We start from the raw sequence: 21,028 nt of genomic DNA on the forward strand, positions 1-21,028 counted from the left end.
ATCCTTCTCTTCAAAGGCCATGTGAATTGGGAATGTATAAAGGGACACTGGAACTTCCAGCAATCAATATTCATACTACATTAAGGTATGTTTCCCCCCCACACCCTTAGAATATTTTCCATTAGAGGCAGACTGATTTATACAAATAACTTCAATTTTTCTAGTTCACGTGGGAAAAAAATCGCACATTTCTTTGACTAAGCAGATCCTGCTTGTTTGCACACACCATTTGTTTGGAAGCAATTAAAGGTTTTCATACTTCTTTGCTTCTCTTCCTGTGGCAGCACATGTGCTCTGCCTGGAACTGGACTCTCGATTCCCACCACCACCACCGTGAATAGTAGATTGTCATATGACTATTACACGTGTGACCCATCATATATTTCGCACAAAGACAGCGCACACAACCCTGGGGGTAATTGTTCTGGGCCTCCTGCCCAAAGGATGGTTGAATAGTCAAGAGGATCATGGTGGATTGACGCTTTGCATTCACGGAAGTAAATTCAAACAATCACATATACTGCTATTCTTTTGTCCTGCACTCTCATCGATTAAAAAAAGAGGTTAAAGGGCAGATTTTCCTCACCTGGTAAGATGATAGCTCTCTCTGTGTTTCTATAAATTGTCTGTTCCAAAGCTTGCCAAGTCTTGTAAGTTAGGGGTTCCCAAACCACCGGACCATGGCCCAGTACCAAGCTGCGGCCCATTTGAAACTGGACTGTGGAAATAGTGGGTGAGCCTACTGCTCGCATGGAACCATCCCCTCTCCCCCCCCCCCCCCATCCACAAAGCTGGAAATCTTGGGGACCACTGTTGTAAGCGACCCCTTGAAGTTTGTCTTTTCTCCCCAAACATTTCAACTCCAGACTCACCATTTGATGGAACCGAAGTACGATCAGGGGTTTCCTGGTGAAGCCGAAGTTTTCCTCCCCTTCTTCCCCTCCCCCCAGTCACATGAAGTCTAGTTTAGGGTCATGTTCAATGCTGTATGTTTACTTTCTTAAAATGCCAAGAAATTGCGCTGTCCATTTTTGATCTGATACAACACAATCTGTTTCCAGATCATCAGATCCTGTCAGTCCGGAAGCAGCGTAATTTCTCTACTCCCAGATTTCATTTGGGAGGGGACAGCACCAGAATGTGCCAGATACAAAAAAAAAAAAAAAAAAAGACACCGAGCAAAAGGAAATCCATTTCTTGCATGTATGAAACTAATGGCTGTCATTTACGGGGAGGGTGCTTTTTAAAAAACATTGCTATTTCCAGCATTCCGACTCAGTCCCTGCTTCATCCATTCTCCACATCCATGTGACAGGAGGGAGCTACAGTGGGAAGATTCGTGCCGCTGCGTGGCAAGACAGATCTGCGTTGTGTTACTGACGCTGGAGCAACGTGTATGTGAATGTCGTCGAACGTCAGAAAAGTAATTCTACTTTTGGCTGCAAGGGGGGAAAAAAAGCAACATACTTAGGACTATAGCAAAGGCTCAATTTACTGGGTGGCTTAGATCCAGCACATGGTATATATTTTACATCCTTCTTCCATACCTTGCCCGGCCTCCCCTCAAACACACAATCTCACTACGAACAGTAAGAAATGACCCCTTTGAACACGACAAATGTCCCGCGTGGAAGATGCTTCAATTTAAGGAATGTGTGGATCATTGTCATGGGTGCCTCTCACTCACACGCTGGGAGGCTGCGACTGAACGCAACTTTCCAGCACATGCAGACAGCAATGGATACGAAAGCAAAACAGATATGCACATGTCACACGAAGTGCCTTTCGTCCGTAGAAAAGTGGTTGTGCCAGCAGCAGCCTCTCTGCTCAAAATAGAATGAGCTATCTTCCATTATCCCACAAAGATTGAATAGCTATGGAAGGTATTAACTCATGTGAATAATAAGGCTCTTGCATAGGCACTTGCGTTGTTGTTTTAACAGGTACAGAAAAAGAAATCCCCAAGAAATGAAAGTTACAGGGAATTCAAATGCCACATACTGGTTGGGATAACAGAGGAGCAATCTATCTTGCTCACTGTGTCCATCACTCATTCCCCACCCCTGAAGTTTACTCTTTGGAATAAGGCTGCCTACTTTTATGGATCTGGACAAATCAACCAGCCACAAGCACCACTGCCTATGCATTTTCATAGTGCCTTGATGCTGGAGGAATGGTCAAGTCAAGGACTCAAGTCCACAAGGAGGTACAATTTGTTCCCACAAAATCCTATGGAAGGTAGAACAAAGTTTGTGCCTGTGTGTGATCTGTGTAATAGTGCAAATTAAGAAGGTCCAAGACCGAAAAGGTGTAATTAGGACAGTGGTTAGTAGGAACTGGTCTGGGTCAGTCCTATAAAGAGGTTGACTATTGTCTGAACATCCAATGTTTGTCTTCTGGACGTTCTCTCCATGCACAGTCCAGCTCCCTTGATGATGGGACATCCTCAACCGAGGGACCAGGTTTTGTTTTTTGTTTTAAAAAAGGAGAATGACTTGGGCTCCTGTACAGCAGGATCACTCTATGGACATCTTTGGTTCTGGAGGGGAAAGGCACCACCCCGACATCAGAGTAAAATGTCCAATTTGGCAGTCCATATGGCTGCTCTTCTGTGTCCTCGGTTTCTGCTGCTTGCCTTGGCAGAATTGTGCACGTGGTACCCCCCAGGGGTAGCTATTAATCCTGGAAGGTCTGCCACATGCCTCCTTCTACAGAGCCTCTCTGCCTGCACTTGGGAGTCAGTTTTCCAGCTTTGTGGCCGAGGGTAATGTGGGCTGTGCAGCAGATGGGAGCCGGGACTGTGATACAAGGAACAAGCCACAACGAATGATGTGTTCTTGGTGGAGGACAGAACAGCTCTTCATTGGTTCATGGGCTCTTCTTCCATTGGTTCTTCTTGCCGCCTAAAACAGAAGAAGCCAAGACATTAAGGATTAGGAAAAGACACTGATCAGATCCCAGCTATGTCACTTGCTTGGAGATAAATTGATCAAACTTTCATGTCCTGCTTGGGAATCATAGTTCTGGGAAGTGGAAGGGAGTCAAAGGAAGCAGAGAGACCTATCTGTCAGAAAGCTGAGTTGCCCTAGGGCCCTACCTAACACCAATTGCATCATAATGCAGGTCTGAAATGTGCCTCACGTAGGGTTGGTTCTTGAAGGATTTCCCCAAAGTGCAGAATGTAGCAGAAAATGCCCCAAATACAACAGTATGGAACAGTATTTACATGCTTGTATTAAATTGTTTGGGGGTGGTTCCCAGAATAAAGGTCAGTCTGATCTTAGGGTAAATTCATTTCTCCCTCTTAGATATGGCTCTGGAGAGCATGCTCTTTATTTTAATTAGAGGGATGAAGTAAAATAAGTAGCAATTAATTAGTTTGAGCAAACCCTTGTCTTCCCTAGCCATAATTCTTCCACATGACTGCCCAGCTGCTAAAGATCATCCTCCCAATGGTCTTAAAAGGTAGACTAGACTCAAGCTCTGAGGGTCACTGGGGAGCACGGACTTAAATTCATGTTTCCTGGATCCAAATCAAACACTGTTATTCGTGATGCTGTTTCCTCCCCCCCAAAAAATGGTGGCTCTCCCCTTCGGTCAGACTTGATCAACTCTGCACACCTCCCTGAGCTGCAGCTTGGACCTGGTTCATCTTATAGGCAGATGCACCGCAGCTATTTTTCAAGACCAATTTGTGAGATGACTCAAAACCTTGAAAGTGGAGCTGCATACAGTTGACAAAATGGGGAATGTTCCTTCTGCTCTTATGGCAGGAAAGTGTTGAATTAAAATGCTCCAACAGGCAAACCGTTCTTCAGAATAGAAATTGGGATGTGATGGGATCGGCCTTTGATTAGTGCTGTTGCCCAAGATTGTTGACTTCAGAAGCACCTCTCGCCCGGCTAAGTTAATCTTGGCAGCCTGGCTTTCACATTTGATCCCCCTGCATTTTCCAATAGCTACATTGCAGACTGGTGGTTTTAATAATTAAGGGACACACTCACTTTTTTTCGGCCATTACAGAAAGTGAGGCCAGCGCTGTCACTGTCTCCACCTCTTCCACATCGTGACGCTGGGCTTCCAAAACCGAATACCCCACAGTGGGGGCAAAACGACGTACAGAGCTCCAGTACTGGCCTGGAAGAGAAAAGGCAGGATCAGTGTCCGCTCTGGCACATGATGCGCAGAGGAACCCACTTTCATTGAGTCACACAGTTGTATCCAAGGATCTAAACTGAGGGGAATTGTTTTGAAACTCCATACCCACCATTCAAAAATCAGATGTGCTGTAATGCCACTGGGTGATGGTTAAAGGTTCACTACAGCAAGCTTGGCACATACCCTGTGCTTTTTAACCCCAATACCAGCCGTATTCTGGCTATTCCAGATCTGGGCTATCTGGGAACAATTCAAATTTTTAAAAAATGTTGCGGTCTGAAATTGAGACACAATTGGAAGAATCTACCTTTTTTTCCCATAGAGCCTAAAATTACATGGGTAATTTTTGTCTTGTCTCCTGGAATTCTTCAATTTTCATCATAACCTTGTGAGGCAGATTGGGCTGAGTTTTCTTTCTTTCTTTTTGACTCGCATCTGAGATTCCCAGGTTTTAATCTGCCACTGTACTACTCCATTTCTTTATTACTGCTATACTAACAATAGTATCATTGCATTCAAGAATGTCTTAAATACATAAGATAGGCCAGTGATTCTCAACCTTTTCTTCATCACGGACCACCTTTAAATACTTGTTGTGGCCATGGACTGCCGAGACTTATCTCAAGATTTAAATCCTTAACACAACACTTCTTCAAGCCTTTGCAGATTCCTCTATGATGGCATTGCTGCTGCCCCCCTCTCCTCCTCGGGACTGCAGACCACAGGTTGAGAACCCCTGATGTAGGCCAAGGAAAGAGAGGGACCTTGCTCAAAAGTCCAGAACCTACAAGATCTCTGCTCACAAGGCTACTTCCCAAAGCAGAAGAGGAATGGAAATGAGAAATGCAAAAAAGATATATAATCATCTGGAAAATGCACTCTTGTTGGAAAATTTCAGGCAAGAAAAGCTATCGTATGGTAGACCGCTTCTTATTTTAAGGAAGTTGCTACAATATTTCTCCACTTTCCTGCTCTTTGCCAGGTGCTCCTCACTGTGAAAATTCAGGTAAGAATTGATACAAACTAACAACTGATTACATGGTTTGACTGGATAAATTGTCAAATACAGGTAGACCTCCACAACAGTTCATTTAGTGACTGTTAGAAGTTACAACGGCACTAAAAAAAGTGACTTATGATCGTTTTTCATCCTTATGACCTTTGCAGCATCCCCCATGGTTACATGATCAAAATTCGGAGTCTTGGCAACAGATTCATATTTATGACGGTTGCAGTGTCCTGGGGGTCACGTGATTCCCCTTTTGCGACCTTCTGACAAGCAATGTCAGTGGGGAAGTCAGATTCACTTAACAACCACGTTACTAACTTGACAAATGCAATGCTTCCCTTAACAACTGTGGCAAGGAAGGTCGTAAAATGGGGCAAAACTCACTTAACAAATGTCTCACTTAACAACAGGAACTTTGGGCTCAATTGAGGTCGTATGTCAAGGACCACCTGTAAATCCCACTTGACATTTTTCCAAAAAAAATAATTAAAAGCATTGCCTACCTTACGTAGGGAAATATAGACCTGAGCAAGGTCTATATTTCCCTACGAACGGTAGGCAATGCTTGTAATGGTCTGTGAGAATGTCTTTGGGAGACAGGAGGAGGAGGAGGAGGAGGAACAGGAGCAGCAGGCTAGGCAGACAAAAGGCAGATATGCCCACATAAGAAAACTGATGCTGTCTCAGAAGTGGCCACCCCTAACTTTTTGGGCTGTAAAGGTGCTGAGGGAGAGATGCATTTTCAGACTTGTAAGATTGATATCAACCCTCAGAGGCAATCCAGACAAGAAGTTCTATCTATGGGTACTAACATTATGCTAAAGTTACAGTAACAGAATCTTGTGAGTCTGAAAATACAACACTCACCCCTTGCCATTACAAGGCCCACAACACTAGGGAGAGCCCCTCTGAGGCATTAACCGTGGTCCCAGAGATGGCATTCAGCAGGTTCTGACTGGTTTGGAGAACCGGTAGCGGAAATTTTGATTAGTTTGGAGAACCGGCAAAGACCGCCTCTGGTTGGCCCCGCCCCCCTCTATTCTCTGCTTCCCGAGTCCCAGCTGATCGGCTGGGTCTTCTTTTGTAGCCCTGCACAGGAGAACGGAGCTGGAAAGCAGGTTAGTGGGGTGGGGAGGGAATGGGGATTTTGCAGTAACCTTTTCTCAGGAGTGTAGTCTTTTTTTTTTTAATCCCACCACTGCATGGTACCATTATTTCTGCAGGCTAAGCTGCCTCTTATTTAACCACTGCCTAGTCTACTATGCCTCTTCCTTCCTATCTCTCAAAGGCGTTCCCACAGACCACTGCAGTGCCAAACAGTTGCAAGCAGCAGTCCCTGTCTTACGTGTGGCCACTCTATCTATACTTCACAATAAGAGGAATCCCTCCACTTACTTTGCACCTTGATTACTGCCTCCAAGGAGTGCACGGCATTAGTGCTAGGTTTCTGCTGCAAGACCTCTTCTGGAAGAGGCTCAAGCTGTGGAATAAAAGAAGGTTTACCTGTAAGTCTGGAACAAGGAGGCAAGAAAACATGCCACAAAGGATCAGCAACTGCATTGTTTGCTACGATATGCTCGCTAAGGTGTGCGTGCTGAAAGGTAACTGCCAATAGGCTACAAAAAATAAAATTGAAGAAGGATCACAGCTTGGTACCAGAGTATCATGTCGCTACATCAGGTGGGATCATTTTATTCCATGAATAAACAAAATAGCAGTAGCATTTAGACTTATATATCACTTCACAGTGCTTTACAGCCCTCTCTAGGCGGTTTATAGAGTCAGCCTATTGCCCCCAACAATCTGGGTCCTCATTTTCCCAAAGGATAGAGGGCTGAGTCAACCTTGAGCCTGGTGAGAATTGAACTGCCAAATTGCAGGCAGCCAGCAGTCACCAGAAATAGCCTGCAGTACTGCATTCTAACCACTGCGCCACCACGGCTCTAATGGGATTTCCCTGTTGTAGCTCTCTGTGAGTAACTAACCTGGATTTATTTTCTTTTAAATAAAGAGGCATGTTTAGAATGAGTTGTTATACAAAACCTCTGGGAAGGATTGCCTGGACTGCAATTCAGCCCACGCCCACGTATTTATTTATATACTCACCCGCACCGACACAAATAAAATATAATCAATAGGGAAAAGAGGAGAGGAAAAGGGAGGCTCTTCATTCAGCGAAAAGTGTGACCTGCAGCAGTATGAAGTTGGCAAAAACAAGGACAGAGTGATAAATGGGCCGAGAGATGTAAGTTAGATGTGCAGCCAGGCACCCTGGGCTATATCTTTGGCTGTCATGGTTGAATAAATTTATCAATGAAGGGACAGTTGGCTGGGTAAGGAGGTTGTAAAACAGAGAGGGGAAGAGAATCCCGCCAATTTAAAAACAGCCCTCATTGAGACTAATTTGGATGGAGAAGTTATTAATATTGGCCGGTGGCCAACGTTCACATCCTAGGAAAAGGTGTGCAAGAAAATGGTGCTCATTCAATTCCAGTCACTTTGGAATGAAAAATGGTTGTTCTCAATCCATTTTGATCTTCATTCAAACCTGATGTTGGAAAGACTGTTGAGCATTCCTGAGGCATGACCCTTGCCAAAAGAAGAATGGGGAGTTTGATCATTCTCTTGGACATATGAAGCAGCTGTGGAGGTCCTGCATCAATGCCCGGGGTGAGGTAATGGTTGGGATGAGGATGAACCGACCAAATCTCAATCTAGACCAAATATTCAATATGTTCCAAAAAGGAATATCCACTCTCTGAATTGTGGGCAGAGAGCCTATATCCTCCTTGAGCCGTTCTACTTGGCTTGCCCAGCTGGGAGGAGTTCTTTGAGCTTTTCCAGTAGCCACCTGATATTGACTTGCAGAACAAACCACTGGTTGCCACAGTTCATGAGAACAGAAACCCAGTGAACCATGATCGGTATTGCTGAGGTGGAGAGCCCTTCTAAGCACCTGGCCTAACATTTGTAGAACTGAGAGGGACTAAATTTTCTTTTTCTCCCCAAGGAATCTTCTAAAAAAAAAAATCACTGTTTCTGACACCTGCAGACATCTGCAAGAGGAGAATGACTTTATTTCAATAGCACTAGGGAAAACGGGGGTGTATTTGTGCATGGGTGGTGTTATAGAAAGGGGCTTCCTATATACATGTGCATCCAGGGGTGGGATTCAAATTTTTTAACAACTAGTTTTGTGGGTGTGGCTTGGTGGGTATGGCCATTTGACTGGGTGGGTGTGGCTTTTTTGGCACCACTACTCCAGCCCCAGTTATTTTGGCCTCCTGGGCCTCAGGAAAGCCTCCTGGGGGTGTGTTTTTGCTCCCAGGAAGCTTCCCTGGAGCCCAGGAAAGCCAAAAACGGAGCACAGGGGAGGGGCAGCAACCCCCCGCATGCCTCTTTTTGCCTCCTGGGCAAAGCAGAACAGCTGATCGTCGGGTGGGGGAAAAAGAAATACCTTAAGGAGTGACTGGGCGGGGGAGAATACAGTCAGCAATGTCAGGCAAGCACACAATGTTGTGCATGCCCGATAAGGACTGACTGGGTGGGGAGGGGAGGGGCAAGTGGAGAGGGGCGGGGCCAGCCAGGGGCATGATTTGCCAGTTCTCTGAACTGCGCAGAATCATAACAACCGGTTCTATAGAACCAGTCCGAACCGGTAGAATCCCACCCGTGTGCATCCAACTTCAGAACCAGGAACTGGTGGTATCTTGAGGCTCCCAAACGACTCATCAAGTTCTTATTTGGGTCTGGAGTGGTCTTATATGCTTTTTCAAAGCCCAAAGAGCCCCTTTGTACTGGACTTTTAGTTAAGCCAGCTCAAATACTTGGGTAGAGTTTTATTTGGCCATAGTTGTTAGAAATGATCACTCAGCGTGTTGAAACATGGTGCATCTATAAAGTGAATGTTGACATATTATTAAAGGCAAGTGGCACAGTCTGGTGGGGTGTTTTTTGCACATATCTATCTTGTGTGCCCATTTCTGGACCAGAAGATCTTCTTGGCCATTCATGCCCTGGTCACTTCCTGGTAGGATTATTGGAATGTACTTTATATGGGCTCTTGAAAACCACCCAGAAATTATAACAGGTCCAGAGTCTGGTGGTGCAGGAAATTCTTTTCAGTCCAGGGTTTGGCCATGTTACACCACTGCTGTGTAAACAGCACTGGCTTCCATGTTTTTTCCCCTGAGTGCAATTCAAAGAGCAGGTTGTCACCTTTAAATTCCAAAATGGCACAGGATTAGATAATCTGTGAAACTACTTTTTTTTTCTTCTGAAAGTGTCTACCTGTCCTGCCAAGTGAGATAAGGCTGGGGAGTGCTCCAAATCCACTCACCTCGTTACCCAGCAGAGCAGACACACAGGCCTCTGAGGCATCACAAATGGCGGTCAAGTCATGGCCTCCTTCCAGGGCTAGAACGAGAGCTCCACCAGCCACATTCATCAGCTGCCTGGTCATATAACCAAAACCTGCAGAGGAAACCAAAAGAAACAGGGGAATCAGATCTCTCTGGTAGGGCCTCTCCAAGAAAACACAAGAGCACAACAAGCCTTTCGTCAGAAATGTGTCTCAGAGTTGGCCAGCTGTCAGGATTCTGGCAGTTACCCTCATTTAAATCATGAGTCTCAAGCCAAACTTCCAAAACTTAAAAAGGATTTATTGGGAGTTAACATGCCGGCACTGCCTGGGTGTAGCCAACTCTGAGACACATCATTCATTGTCACCCTTGACCGTGGTTTCCCCCCCACCCCCTGGGTGTATCATAATTCATATTCTCCAATGGGACACATCCATAGCCAAGAGTCATCAATCATGCTCTCCAGTTAGAATTTTGTGTGGCAGACACTTCGGTCACCTAGTTACTATCTTTGAAAACATTTATGAAATGCCATTTCGGTTTTGCAAGCTGCTGCACTGCTTCCCCCTCCCTTTCTGTTGGCATCTCTAAAAAGACCATAGAAATGTTTTATGAGTTGATACCTTTCCTGGCTGAGACCGAGGACACCCTTTCCCCCCAAAATGGACAGAATAAAAACCTATTGTGGCTATCTAGTCATTTAACTCTGCTCTCACCAAATTTTCTAGCTTCCCGAAACCCTCTTCATGTCCTTCTCCTGCTAGAGAAGATGTCCTGAACGCTCAAGGAGGATTGTATCATTCCACATCCACAAAACCTGGTCTTTAAGCAAAACCTATAAACTGGGCATTACAAAAGAAAAGCCTGCACGCGCAACTCATCTTTGTCATAATTGGTTTCCTTTCATGTGCTTCTAAAAAATCATGGAAGAAAACTTGAAGAGGAAACCATTATATGGTAAGATGTCCTCACTGGCGCATTCCCTCTTAATGGTCATTCAAGCTCTCAAAAGTATTGCCCAAGAGATGCCTTCAGAGTCCTTAGACAACAGCTGAACAGAATGTTCCCTCTGGGCAAAGAGCAAACTTCCTGATTAAGTGCCACCTTGAAGGACCCTTACATTTGGCTGAGACTTTGTAACCCCCCAGTGGAGGAGGGTGGCCATCAGCTGCATCAAAGCCTGCAGATACTAGCACCACATCTGGGGAGAACTCTTGGGCAATTGGCATCACCACTGTCCTGCAAAGGAGGAGGAAATGAAATGAAATTCAGAAATTAAATCAAATCAGGATGGTTAGCATCAGCGACTCTCTAGACTCCTTGGATAATTCAGCCTTTTATTCACAACACAAAGCATTGCCTTGCTTAAGGAATAGTGATGGGCCAGGATGGGGTATGATTAAAAAAAAAAAAAAAGCAACCATCTTACACATGTATTTTTCCATTTGTATCAGTTCCACCATGTTGCTAGATCTCTTTTATTATTTATTCTTTTTTTAAAAAATTGAATAATTCATTTCCAGGATACACAGAAGTATAAATGGGAAAAGACAAGAAGTTATTCAACTAGGCACAGTGTTATACTAAATAATTTAGGAAATCATGAAAATCACTACATCTCCTGAGGCCTACACTGACACTGAGGTTGAACAAATCTGGATTTGGCCCCTGCCTGAATGGAAGGGAGGCCACCTTGAGAGAATTCCTGCCCTGTTGTGCCCCCCACCCCAATTATCCCACTTCTTTCAATGGGACATACATGCAGTTTAATTTTTTTAAAATGGGACACCAAAGTATGACTCTCCAACCACATGTGATGTTGAGCCACATACAGTTTTCCCTCAGGAAATTATTTTTAAAATCGCTCATACCAGATACATTCTTGAGGGCTGAATCTGTCTTGGAGAAACTGTGCTCTCTCTCTCTCTCTCTGTCTCTGTCTCTGTTTGTGTGTGTGTGTCTGTATGTTTGTCTCTCTCTCTGTGTGTGTGTGTGTGTGTCTGTCTCTCTCTGTATGTTTGCCTCTCTCTCTCTCTCTGTCTGTATGTTTGTGTGTGTGGCTCTTTCTCTTTCTCTGTATGTTTCTCTCTCTCTCTCTCTCTCTCTCTCTCTCTCTCTCTCTCTCTCTCTCTCTCTCTCTCTCTCTATATATATATATATGTTTGTGTGTGCGTGCGTGTCTCTGTATGTTTCTCTCTCTCTCTCTCTTCTCTGTGTGTGTGTGTGTGTATGTTTATGTGTATCTCTCTCTCTGTGTGTGTGTGTGTGTGTGTCTGTATGTTTGTCTCTCTCTCTATCTCTCTGTATGTTTGTGTGTGTGTGGCTCTTTCTCTTTATGTTTCTCTCTCTCTCTCTGTATGTTTGTGTGTGTGTGAACCCCCTCCCTCCAGCATTTTTCCATTTTCCTCTTCAGCATTTTTTCCATTAATAAACATATAAACAATTTTGCTCAAGTGGAAGATAGCAATTTTAGCAGCAAACTCCCCCCAGAAAAAAACACCACTCTGGCAGATGAAAGGAATAAAACCTCCCCTTGCCCCCACCCTTGCCCGCATTTCATTTTTAAAAATCCAAACAAAAATATGAAACAAAGCTAAACAAATGAAAATAACTTTGGTGAGAAGATAAACTTAACGCAACTCAGCATGAGAGGTGCCTGATCAATGGCCACCAGCCCCAACCTCCTGGATCCTCTAGTATCAAGCAAGCCCCGTGTGTATAATTTCAGGCTCATCAATTCACAATCTACAAAACTGCTACTTCCTCCTGCACCTCCTCCCCACCTCCAAGAAATACATATATTTAAAGAGCAGACTGTCGACCAATATCTCACTTCCACTGAGCTACTTCTCAGGCTCTGTAACTGGCCTGAGTTTGAAAGCAGCCCTGGGCTCTTCCCACAGAAAGCCATCTTCTAGCCCTCTTTGTGAGACAATGAAGTTTAAGGAGGCTTGGAGCAGGCCCCAAGCATGTCAGGGAGGAAGCTGGCTTGGGTTGGAACTCCTCCCTCGATGCGCCGCCTCATTCCCAGACCTCATCTACGAAGAGCCCGGCAGGCCTTCCATCTTGCCCACTGGGACATAAAGAGAATCTCATCCGTCAGCTAGATCGCATTTGGCAAGCGGCTCAAAGAAGCATGGGGCCTGGGAGCTGCCTTTCCGCGTGGAGCAAAAGTGGGGATATGTGGGGTAGGGGGAAAGAGACTATTTATAGAGCCCTTTTAAGTGCAATCAAAGCACATGTGCTGGGCAGCTGTGGGAGGGTGGCCTTTTGCCAGAGCCTAGGCTTGGCACAGATAGGCCTTGCAATTCAAAAGGGAGACTCTGCCAAGTGCTCTGGGTCCCGCTCATCAGGCCAGAGAGGCTAGCTCTGACCAGATGGCATTCCCAAGCTCTACCAACTCTTGGTTGGGTGGTTTTGGGGGGGTGGAAGAGGCTCATCAGAAACGCAGCTCCTCTGCATGCTTGATAGAGTGGTGATGCAGCAGAGCAATTCAAAATGCAAAAAGAGATGCATCAGCATTTGCAGGAATGATTCTTTTAAAGCAAAGGTGGGCCACTTGTAAGCCCCAAGGTCCCAGGCAGCCCCAGGTTGTCTTTCTGTAGCCTCTTAGTTGCTTTGTCTATCATAGCTACAACCTTAAGGCAGTCTCCAAAACTAAATTTGAGACGGAAGCCCTAAAAAAGACGAGGAAATAGTAGTTCTCTTGAATGGGATGTAGATCCGTATTGCTTTCCTACATTACTGGTTACACCACAGAATTGCTACTGGCATTTCATACTCCATGCATGCCCTCTAATTTGGCCTTTGGAAACTCAACTAAGGATAAATAACTTTGTTTTTTGACCCTTCAGGTATTCAGAGCCCCTGTCTCTAATTCCAGTCTTCTCAGCAACATGGGGATCATAACACTGACCTACCTTACTGGATGGTTGCAGAAAAAAATTAGCAAAATAATGTATGTAACAGAAAGGTGACTTGCATGCTCCAAAAAATGCTATATGAGTATATGGGAAGCTTAGCACACAGGTCTTAGCAATTGGGATGTTAATGGCATGAGGGAGAACTCTTAATATAGCGCCTCTTTGTCACTGACTTCACATCCTGGGGAGAAACTATATTATAACAGCTCTGGGTCACAAAAGAAGGGATTGAACTGGTTTGGTCTTTAATGTTTTCAGAAGTTGGACAGGAGCAGCCAGGACCCTGGGCCAATGGAATGGGGAGAGGAGATGGAGAAAGTGTGTCAGAGCTACCAGCGGAGGTGTGCGTGCAACTTCTGACAACCCAGGAAAGAAAGATTTACAGCCTGATCCTATGTTTAATCATGTTTATTTGGAAAAAATCCCACTGGACTTCATGAGCCTGACTTCCAAGTATAAACACTCTTAGGCTTCCTTCCCTGACTCTGAAGTCCTGCCCGCCTCGTTCCCTGCCTTCCTGTCCCATATGATGAAAACAACCAGCCAAGAAAAACAGGCATGCTCGCAGCTCTTTAGACAACGTTCCTATGGGCTACTAAAAGTAAACTTCTTCAAATAAATCAGACTGCCTACTTTGTTCCTCAGGTTCTGATCTTTGGCGCTGGGGCAGCAAAGGGTTCGCCTCTTACATCAAAAGATAAGCTCAGCTCCAGAATTAGCACAGGAGCTATTGCAAGGAGGGAACAAAGCGTCCTTAAATCTGGCCTAAAGTGGGAGCAAACCTGCCAGATGCTTTCCTTGAATCATCCTCAACAAGATGCCAGATGAAACAAGTTGTCATCTCAGACATCTGGGGAGCACCAGCTTGGAGAAATCTACCCTAACTCAGCTTGTCTGTTCTTTTCTTCCTTCATTTCTCCCCTCCTACTCCCCCCACCGCCTCCTGGGCCAGGCTAAAAGTAAACTGTTCCATTGCAACTAAAACGTTATTCAGAGCAGTTTTTGCCAACATAAGTCAACAAGGCCCTATTGGAAGAATAGGCATTGTATCAAAGCTTGAAGCGGGAGGGCCTACCGGAAAGCTGCCAAATATTCTGGATCCCCCATGGGGGGTTCAAGGCCTCCTGTCCAAGCGACATTGACGGTGAAACCTTCTCCAGCCCCAGAGCCCACCTGAAAAAGAACAATAGGGAGCAAGTCAGGTCCATTGTTGAGATCTCTGCACCTCCAGATCAACTGAACAGCCTCACTGCAGCCATGTAGAGGATCCTAAGGTCCAAGGCAATTAAACTAAAAAATATCCCAATCCTAAATCTATTATACTGATAGTAGTGGATAGATGACCTGCATTCAATAACAGGAAACAGCAATTTGTGGATGCTTCCTTAACTCCACTGTTACGGTTTCGCTTCTGGTGATCTTATCGTAGTGAATGATCATGTGCATTAAACATTTATTTTTGGGTGTGTGGGTGGGAGGCATTCTTTGGAACACAAAGCATATCCACCATAAACTGGGAAGGAAGCCCAAGAGTGCTACATTTTCCTTTGATAAGAAATCAGAGTTCACATCTTTAGCTATTCAGATACTTTTTTCACAACAGAACCACAAATCTCTTAGAATTAAATGACCCCTTCTTTGGGAATTCTTTCTCTGAAATACAGCATTTATTTACTGCATTCCTAAAAAACAAAACAAAAAAACCATTCAAGGCAAACATTCTCTATTTGCCCCAGAAAGGATACTCATAGGTTTTTCCAATCACAAGAATAAGCATTTTTCTATTATAAATTTAACCGGGCTACTTGCTGTTCTGGATGAAACACCAGAATCAATTCCAAAATTCTTCCCCAAATCATTTCAGGAAATAATTCCTAGGTAATGTTAATATTGATTTTTGGCCCTCCCCCCTCCCAAAAAAACACATTTCCAGATAATGAGGGAGTGAAGGTTATATACAGAAGACCTTTCATGCTAAATTGGTGATCCTTAGAAGAATGATTAATAGAACAACTTTTCTACGCTATTTCTGGAGTGCTGCATAGCCTTACTGTACATCAAACATGCAGAATCTTTTGGGAATCAAATCCCAAGTACTACTCTAATGTACAGTTTAGGCAACTAAAAAGTTATTCAGAGCAGCTTTTGCCAACGTAAGTCAACAGGGCCCTTTTCCAAAAATATTCATGTGCAGTGTTATGCTTAAATGTTCTTGCAAAGGAAAAAATGTTCAGTTATTTTCATGTGCAGAAGTACACTGATCTTCTTCTCTTCCTCCCCTGAAAAGAAGGTGGTGGTTAGTGGAGGCTAGGTTTCCATTACACTTAATGTGGAATCCCATAAATGTTGGGAGACCGCTTGTAAGTGTTTATTAACCTCTTCTGGCACACCTGGTCATTCCAAAGTTGAGCCCGTGACCAATGAATGCCGCAGCCCAAATGCCCCAATGTTTTAAGACAAGGCATGAATTCGCAGCACAGAACATGCAAACTTCTCCATGTGAAATATAGTCCTGTTAGCTTTTTGGGGTAGTAAGCTTCTGACCTAGACAGAGGTTTACTCCAAGAGAAAACTCTCTGTCTTCCCCCTCATTTTGGGCTTACAACCCAGACCCTGGTTTGCTTTGTGTTTGAAAGGAAAGAGGGAACAGTAGCATTTTTCATGAGGAGGAGAGGGGAACTGCAAAAAATGGATAAGGGTGGGTGGAAATCCCCCTCTGAAGGACAAGCAACCACAACCCTTCCAAATCACGCCATGTCTGTTAGCTGGGCGAGAGAAAGACAAGAAAAGAGAAAGGGTTGAAAAAAATCCGTGGCAGCTCTCGGTCGGGGCAAGGCTCACTGTCAAAACTGACAGTGTGTCTGATGAAGGAAGGGGGGGGGGGGAGAAACAGCTCATAAAGGGGGTGGCAGGGAGGGGGAAGCCTTGAGTGATATGCCGCAGTCTCCCAGGGATTTGTGCGGCATCATAAACAATGCTTCAGCCCCTTTGATATCTCCTGCTTGGAGGGAGAGATGAGAACCAGATGGGGGCCAACTCCAGCCCTGGCCACTTTCAGCACTAAGCCCCTTTGAAAGCAGGTTGTAAAGCATGATGGATTTGAAATACCAGAAAAGCCCAGCCTTTTCTGGTATTTCACCCTCCTCCCACCCTCAGCTCGGGCAGAGTTCTCCGTCATCTTCTTAGAGCTGGAGATGCTCAGAGCTAGCTTCACAAAGTTCTCCAGAGGACTTTCTTGCTCCTCAAACGCATTTAGTTTCTAACATCCCTTTTTAAAAAAAAAAAGAAGCGAGAAACCAATGCTATTTAAATTTCGATGAATTTCCAAGGGGACATCTAGGTTTTCTAACCTGGAGCCAAGAAAGGCTGCGTATGGATGGACGGAGTAGACGGTTCACCAGCGCATTGGAGAACAAGGCTGATGGCAGAGTCTCTGAGACAGGGATGTCGGTCAGCTGAGTTAGACTTAAAAGCCTAGGAAGGCTGCGTGTGGGTACAATTAAAAAAAAAGCTAAGTGGGCAGAGACCTAAAAGTCCCACTAGGAACCTAGAAAAAAACCCCAAGAAAAGCAGATACCAACCAGAGACAGAGGAACTTAACAGATAGGACATAAAGCAATGTAGAGATTGTAGGTAATAAGGGAAATAAAGCATTAAGTGGTCAGATCTTGTTTCCTAGGAGGGCTCCTGTGCCTTTAAGAAGCCCAGGGGCTTCTGCCTTTATGGAAGCATTGTGATCCTTCAAGCTTAGAAGAAGCCACAAGTGAGGAGGCTATAGCCATGCACTAATTTGAGTTAACCTACTACCTAGTTTTGTTTGTACTATGGGTAGCGATTAAGGGGTCGAATTATAAATGGGGAGATTAAGTTCAATTCCCTTTCCCCATCATGGAGCTCTGTAGGAGACTGTGGGCCAGTCATACTCTCTCTCTCAGCCCAAAGTATCTCACTCACAGAACTCTGACGGGGACAGAATGATTGAAATTCCCACATCCGTTGCAAGGCGGAAAAGGCAAGATAGACAGGCAGTAAAATAAACAATTTTTAAAAACCGTGCATGGAAAAAAAATCACCTTTGAACAGGAGCATTTCGCAAAGAGTTGCATTATCCTACAGAGATGTGAGGTTTGGGAGGGGAGACACATTCCTGACACACAACAGTTCCTGATCTAGCAGTTGGTTCAAGTGGTTTGAGATATGCTACTAAGTTTGCAAGGTCAAAATTTACCAACAATTACATTGGTCTGAAATTTGGTGTTTCCCTTTTCTTGTACCGTATCAATAATATTTTGATTTAGGGAAACCAAGATGATTTAGGGAAACCTGAGATCACCTCATCAGCTGCTCCGCTACCAGGGAAGAAGTTGCCATCATCATAGCGATGCAAGGACAGGTAGAGGACATTTGGATCTCTGTAGAAAACTTGCTGTGTCCCATTACCATGGTGAACATCCTGAAGGGGAGGAAGAGAGAAGGTAAGAAGCCTGTAAGTTGTCCCTAAGGTGCTTTTTCAAGAGGCAACTGGACTTTCTTGTTTTTCTTTGAAGACGTTTTGCTTCTCATCCAAGAAGCTTCTTCAACTCCTGGTGCTGAGCTGAAGTGAAACGTCTTCAAAGTGAATGAGAAGCAACACGTCTTCAAAGAAAAACAGAGCTGAAGAAGCTTCTTGGATGAGAAGCAAAACATCTTCAAAGAGAAATCAGGAACCGAAGAAGCTTCTTGGATGAGAAGCAAAATGTCTTCAAAGAAAAACAAAAAAGTCCATTGCCTTTTGGAAAAAAATAACTTTGGGACAAGCATCACCTAGATGACTGAGAATCTCCATAGACATTAAGCCTGTAAGTTGGTACACATATGGCCATTAGCTGCCAGTGCTCTTCTATTTTACATCCTACTATAGCCTTATTCCAGTGTTGTGCCCTCCAATCGGTCAAATTCACACACATTAAACCCAAGTTGGCAAAACACAATTGATGAGTTCATGTAATATCTTGTATGCAAGCACACGACCTATAATAGTAACGTAATTCCTGCCACAACGTGGCAACTCCCCAATTCCCTTTTTGCCAGGTCTAGTGTACTGGCAAACTCAGCTAATGCAGGAATATGACCCCCGTCACTTTCAGTCAACCAGCTTGGCGAAGGGGATTATGAGGCTTGTAGGATAGTGAATCAAAAGAACACCAGGTTGGTGATAGTTTCCCCCCCCTCCCCCATTTCCAAAGGAATAACAAGAAATATTTTGTCTGATAAGTGAGAAGAGGAACTCACCCAGTCGACTATCAATATCTTGCCAATTTTTCCTTTTTGCTGGAGCTGCCTGGCTGCAATTGCCACCGAATTGAAGAAACAGAAACCCCTGCCAAGAAACAAGGAGAACAAGAAGCTAGTGAACTACCAAAATGGACAGTAAATGTATTTATGGGTCATCTTGTCCAACTGGTACATGCCAGCCTCCCCGAAGTAATCCAACCTTTCCTCGTGCAAAGACCTATCTTACAGCATGGGCAAGAGGGGCTCATTTCCTAAGTCCTGCGGAGATCACAGGGGGCCAGGTGTTAACACAACGAAGGGGCCATTTGCTGCATTCTTCCACTTGTGTGCTGCATTAGGGCTTAGAATTACAAGGACACACATTTTGGCTGGAGGAGACTTGCCAAAAACTTGAGGTCAAGACTCAGTTGGAAATATTCTGCAAACGGCCTCTTTCTTCAATATCACATTCACTACTTTGAAATGGTAACATCGGAAAGGGTCCAATGTTGCGTGTGGAATGGGTCAGCTCTGCTCAGATAGGGCAGATGAAGCTTTTAGGTGCGTTGCTTTGGTTGGAATACTTTCACAAATTTATTGAAACCCAGCCACACACATCTTAATTACTTTTTCTATAAAGAAGATCAGCTGCCCAGAGTTGATCAATAGTGAGATGGGTCCAAACCAAACCCAAACCGCCCCCCCAAACATAAACAAATGAAATAAAATAAAACAAGCAACTCGTCATCCTGAATGCTAATAATGTAGTGAACTCATTTGTACAGTGTAAATTAGTGGGAAGTCAAAGTTGCCCCAATTATGAATAAGGAAGTATAAGCAGGCTCCATTGCATTTTTGGGGAGAAAATAGGAATCCGTACTCAACTGCTCAAAGCGAACAAACACAATACTGGCTAGCTAAAGAATGGAGAGAAAAAAGAAAGAACAAATAAAGGAAATAAGGAAAGATAGGATGGAATAACCTGGAAGTGGGCCAGGCAAGCTGGCCTATAAGACTTTGAAATCTCAATGTTTTGATACAAGCCTCACTTCCAACTATTTGGACAATGGCAGAGGGATTATGTGAAGTTTAGGACAAAACATCTGGAGGATGGCGGGCTGCTTCTCTTTGTCTTGACTTCTATTGTGATCCAGAAAATTAAAAAAGGCATGCTAGCTTTATTATTTGTTTTTGGGGTTTTTTTTCTGCTCAGAGGAATAGAAATAAGAAATTATCCTTGGTTGTTCTAGCTTAGACAGAAAGTTTTAAATCTAGTCATTTCAACAAAAAAAGAGGGGGAAAAATCTGGATATGCTTCTTATTCTGGAAGCAATTGCTCTTCCTTTGTAGGTAAAAGCAGCTGCTTCCAGATCAAAACAGAAACTCCCCCCCCCCCCAAAAGCTAAGTATTACCAGTGGCATCTTATGAGAGGGGATAAAAAGCATCAAGATAGCTGTCATAGTTGTGCGACTGGAGTCCTGCCCTCCCATTTTGTATGTATATGTGTGTGCGCGCGTGCCTTTGAGCCAGTGTTGACTCTTGGCAATTCCCTGGGCAACTCCCTGCAGTTTTCTTAGCAAGACTGTTTGCAAGTGGCTTGCCCTTGCCTGCTGCTTAAAGAGAGTCACTAGCCCAAGCTCACCCAGATGAATAAGTGCCTTAAAGCAGGGCTAGAACTCATGGTCTCCCGCTTTCTGCATCTTCTTCTCCTCTTTTTTTGCTCTTTATCGGTGCCTGACTCTGATGGATGGAACTCAGCTCCCTCTCATCACCTTGCTTAATCAGATCTAAGGTATACCCAGCATAAATCCAGGGCTGCATCTGATGTACCCATGACTGCATTCCACAACTTTCCCGCCACCTTGACCATTGGCAAGACCACACCCAATGCCCCAGGGGTTCCAACTGTGCCTCTGATGTCACAGAGAGAGTGGAACACTGACAGCAGAGGCTTTGAAGGACTCTAAGGCAGGGGTCTCCAACCACAGCAACTTAGCAACTGGCTGAGGAATTTGGGGACTTGACGTCCACAAGTCTTAAAGTTGCTAAAGTTGGAGACCCCTGCTCTAAGGGGCTTGTGTCTACCAGCAAGATAAGCGGTGGCTCAGAAGAGAGACGACACAGAGGTGATTCTCCTTACATTGCCGTGGAGGGATCAGCGTGGTGTCCTGGAGGTCGTACAACGGCGAAGCCGTTCTGTAAGATATTTTTTTTAAAAAAAGAAAGAAAAGAAAGGGAAAAAAAGCACAGTTAATACTGTCGTCCTGATCGGTACAGATAATCCTCGACTTACAACAGTTTGTTGAGTGACCGTTTGAAGTTG

At 44.5% G+C, this 21,028-nt stretch overlaps 1 protein-coding gene across 8 annotated transcripts in view; it reads right to left on the reverse strand.

Moving 5' to 3' along the window:
• Positions 1-1,474: 1,474 nt before the first annotated feature.
• Positions 1,475-21,028, reverse strand: part of HDAC7 (histone deacetylase 7) — a 225,132-nt gene continuing 205,578 nt past the window's right edge. For all 8 annotated transcript variants that reach the window (XM_087956542.1, XM_026673867.2, XM_087956541.1 and 5 more), the window contains 9 exons: positions 20,846-20,901; positions 18,723-18,810; positions 17,785-17,904; positions 14,527-14,624; positions 10,649-10,767; positions 9,507-9,640; positions 6,563-6,647; positions 4,005-4,137; positions 1,475-2,903 (listed from right to left, as the gene is read on the reverse strand). In XM_087956542.1, coding sequence (XP_087812668.1) covers positions 2,861-2,903; positions 4,005-4,137; positions 6,563-6,647; positions 9,507-9,640; positions 10,649-10,767; positions 14,527-14,624; positions 17,785-17,904; positions 18,723-18,810; positions 20,846-20,901 — 876 coding nt within the window. In that variant the 3' untranslated portion in view covers positions 1,475-2,860. The remainder of the gene's footprint in view (positions 2,904-4,004; positions 4,138-6,562; positions 6,648-9,506; positions 9,641-10,648; positions 10,768-14,526; positions 14,625-17,784; positions 17,905-18,722; positions 18,811-20,845; positions 20,902-21,028) is intronic.

The sequence above is a fragment of the Notechis scutatus genome, chromosome 2, assembly GCF_049901735.1.
Source record: "Notechis scutatus isolate UNSWTSFEM ecotype Mainland chromosome 2, rNotScu1.2, whole genome shotgun sequence".
NCBI classification, from domain to species: Eukaryota; Metazoa; Chordata; class Lepidosauria; order Squamata; family Elapidae; genus Notechis; species Notechis scutatus.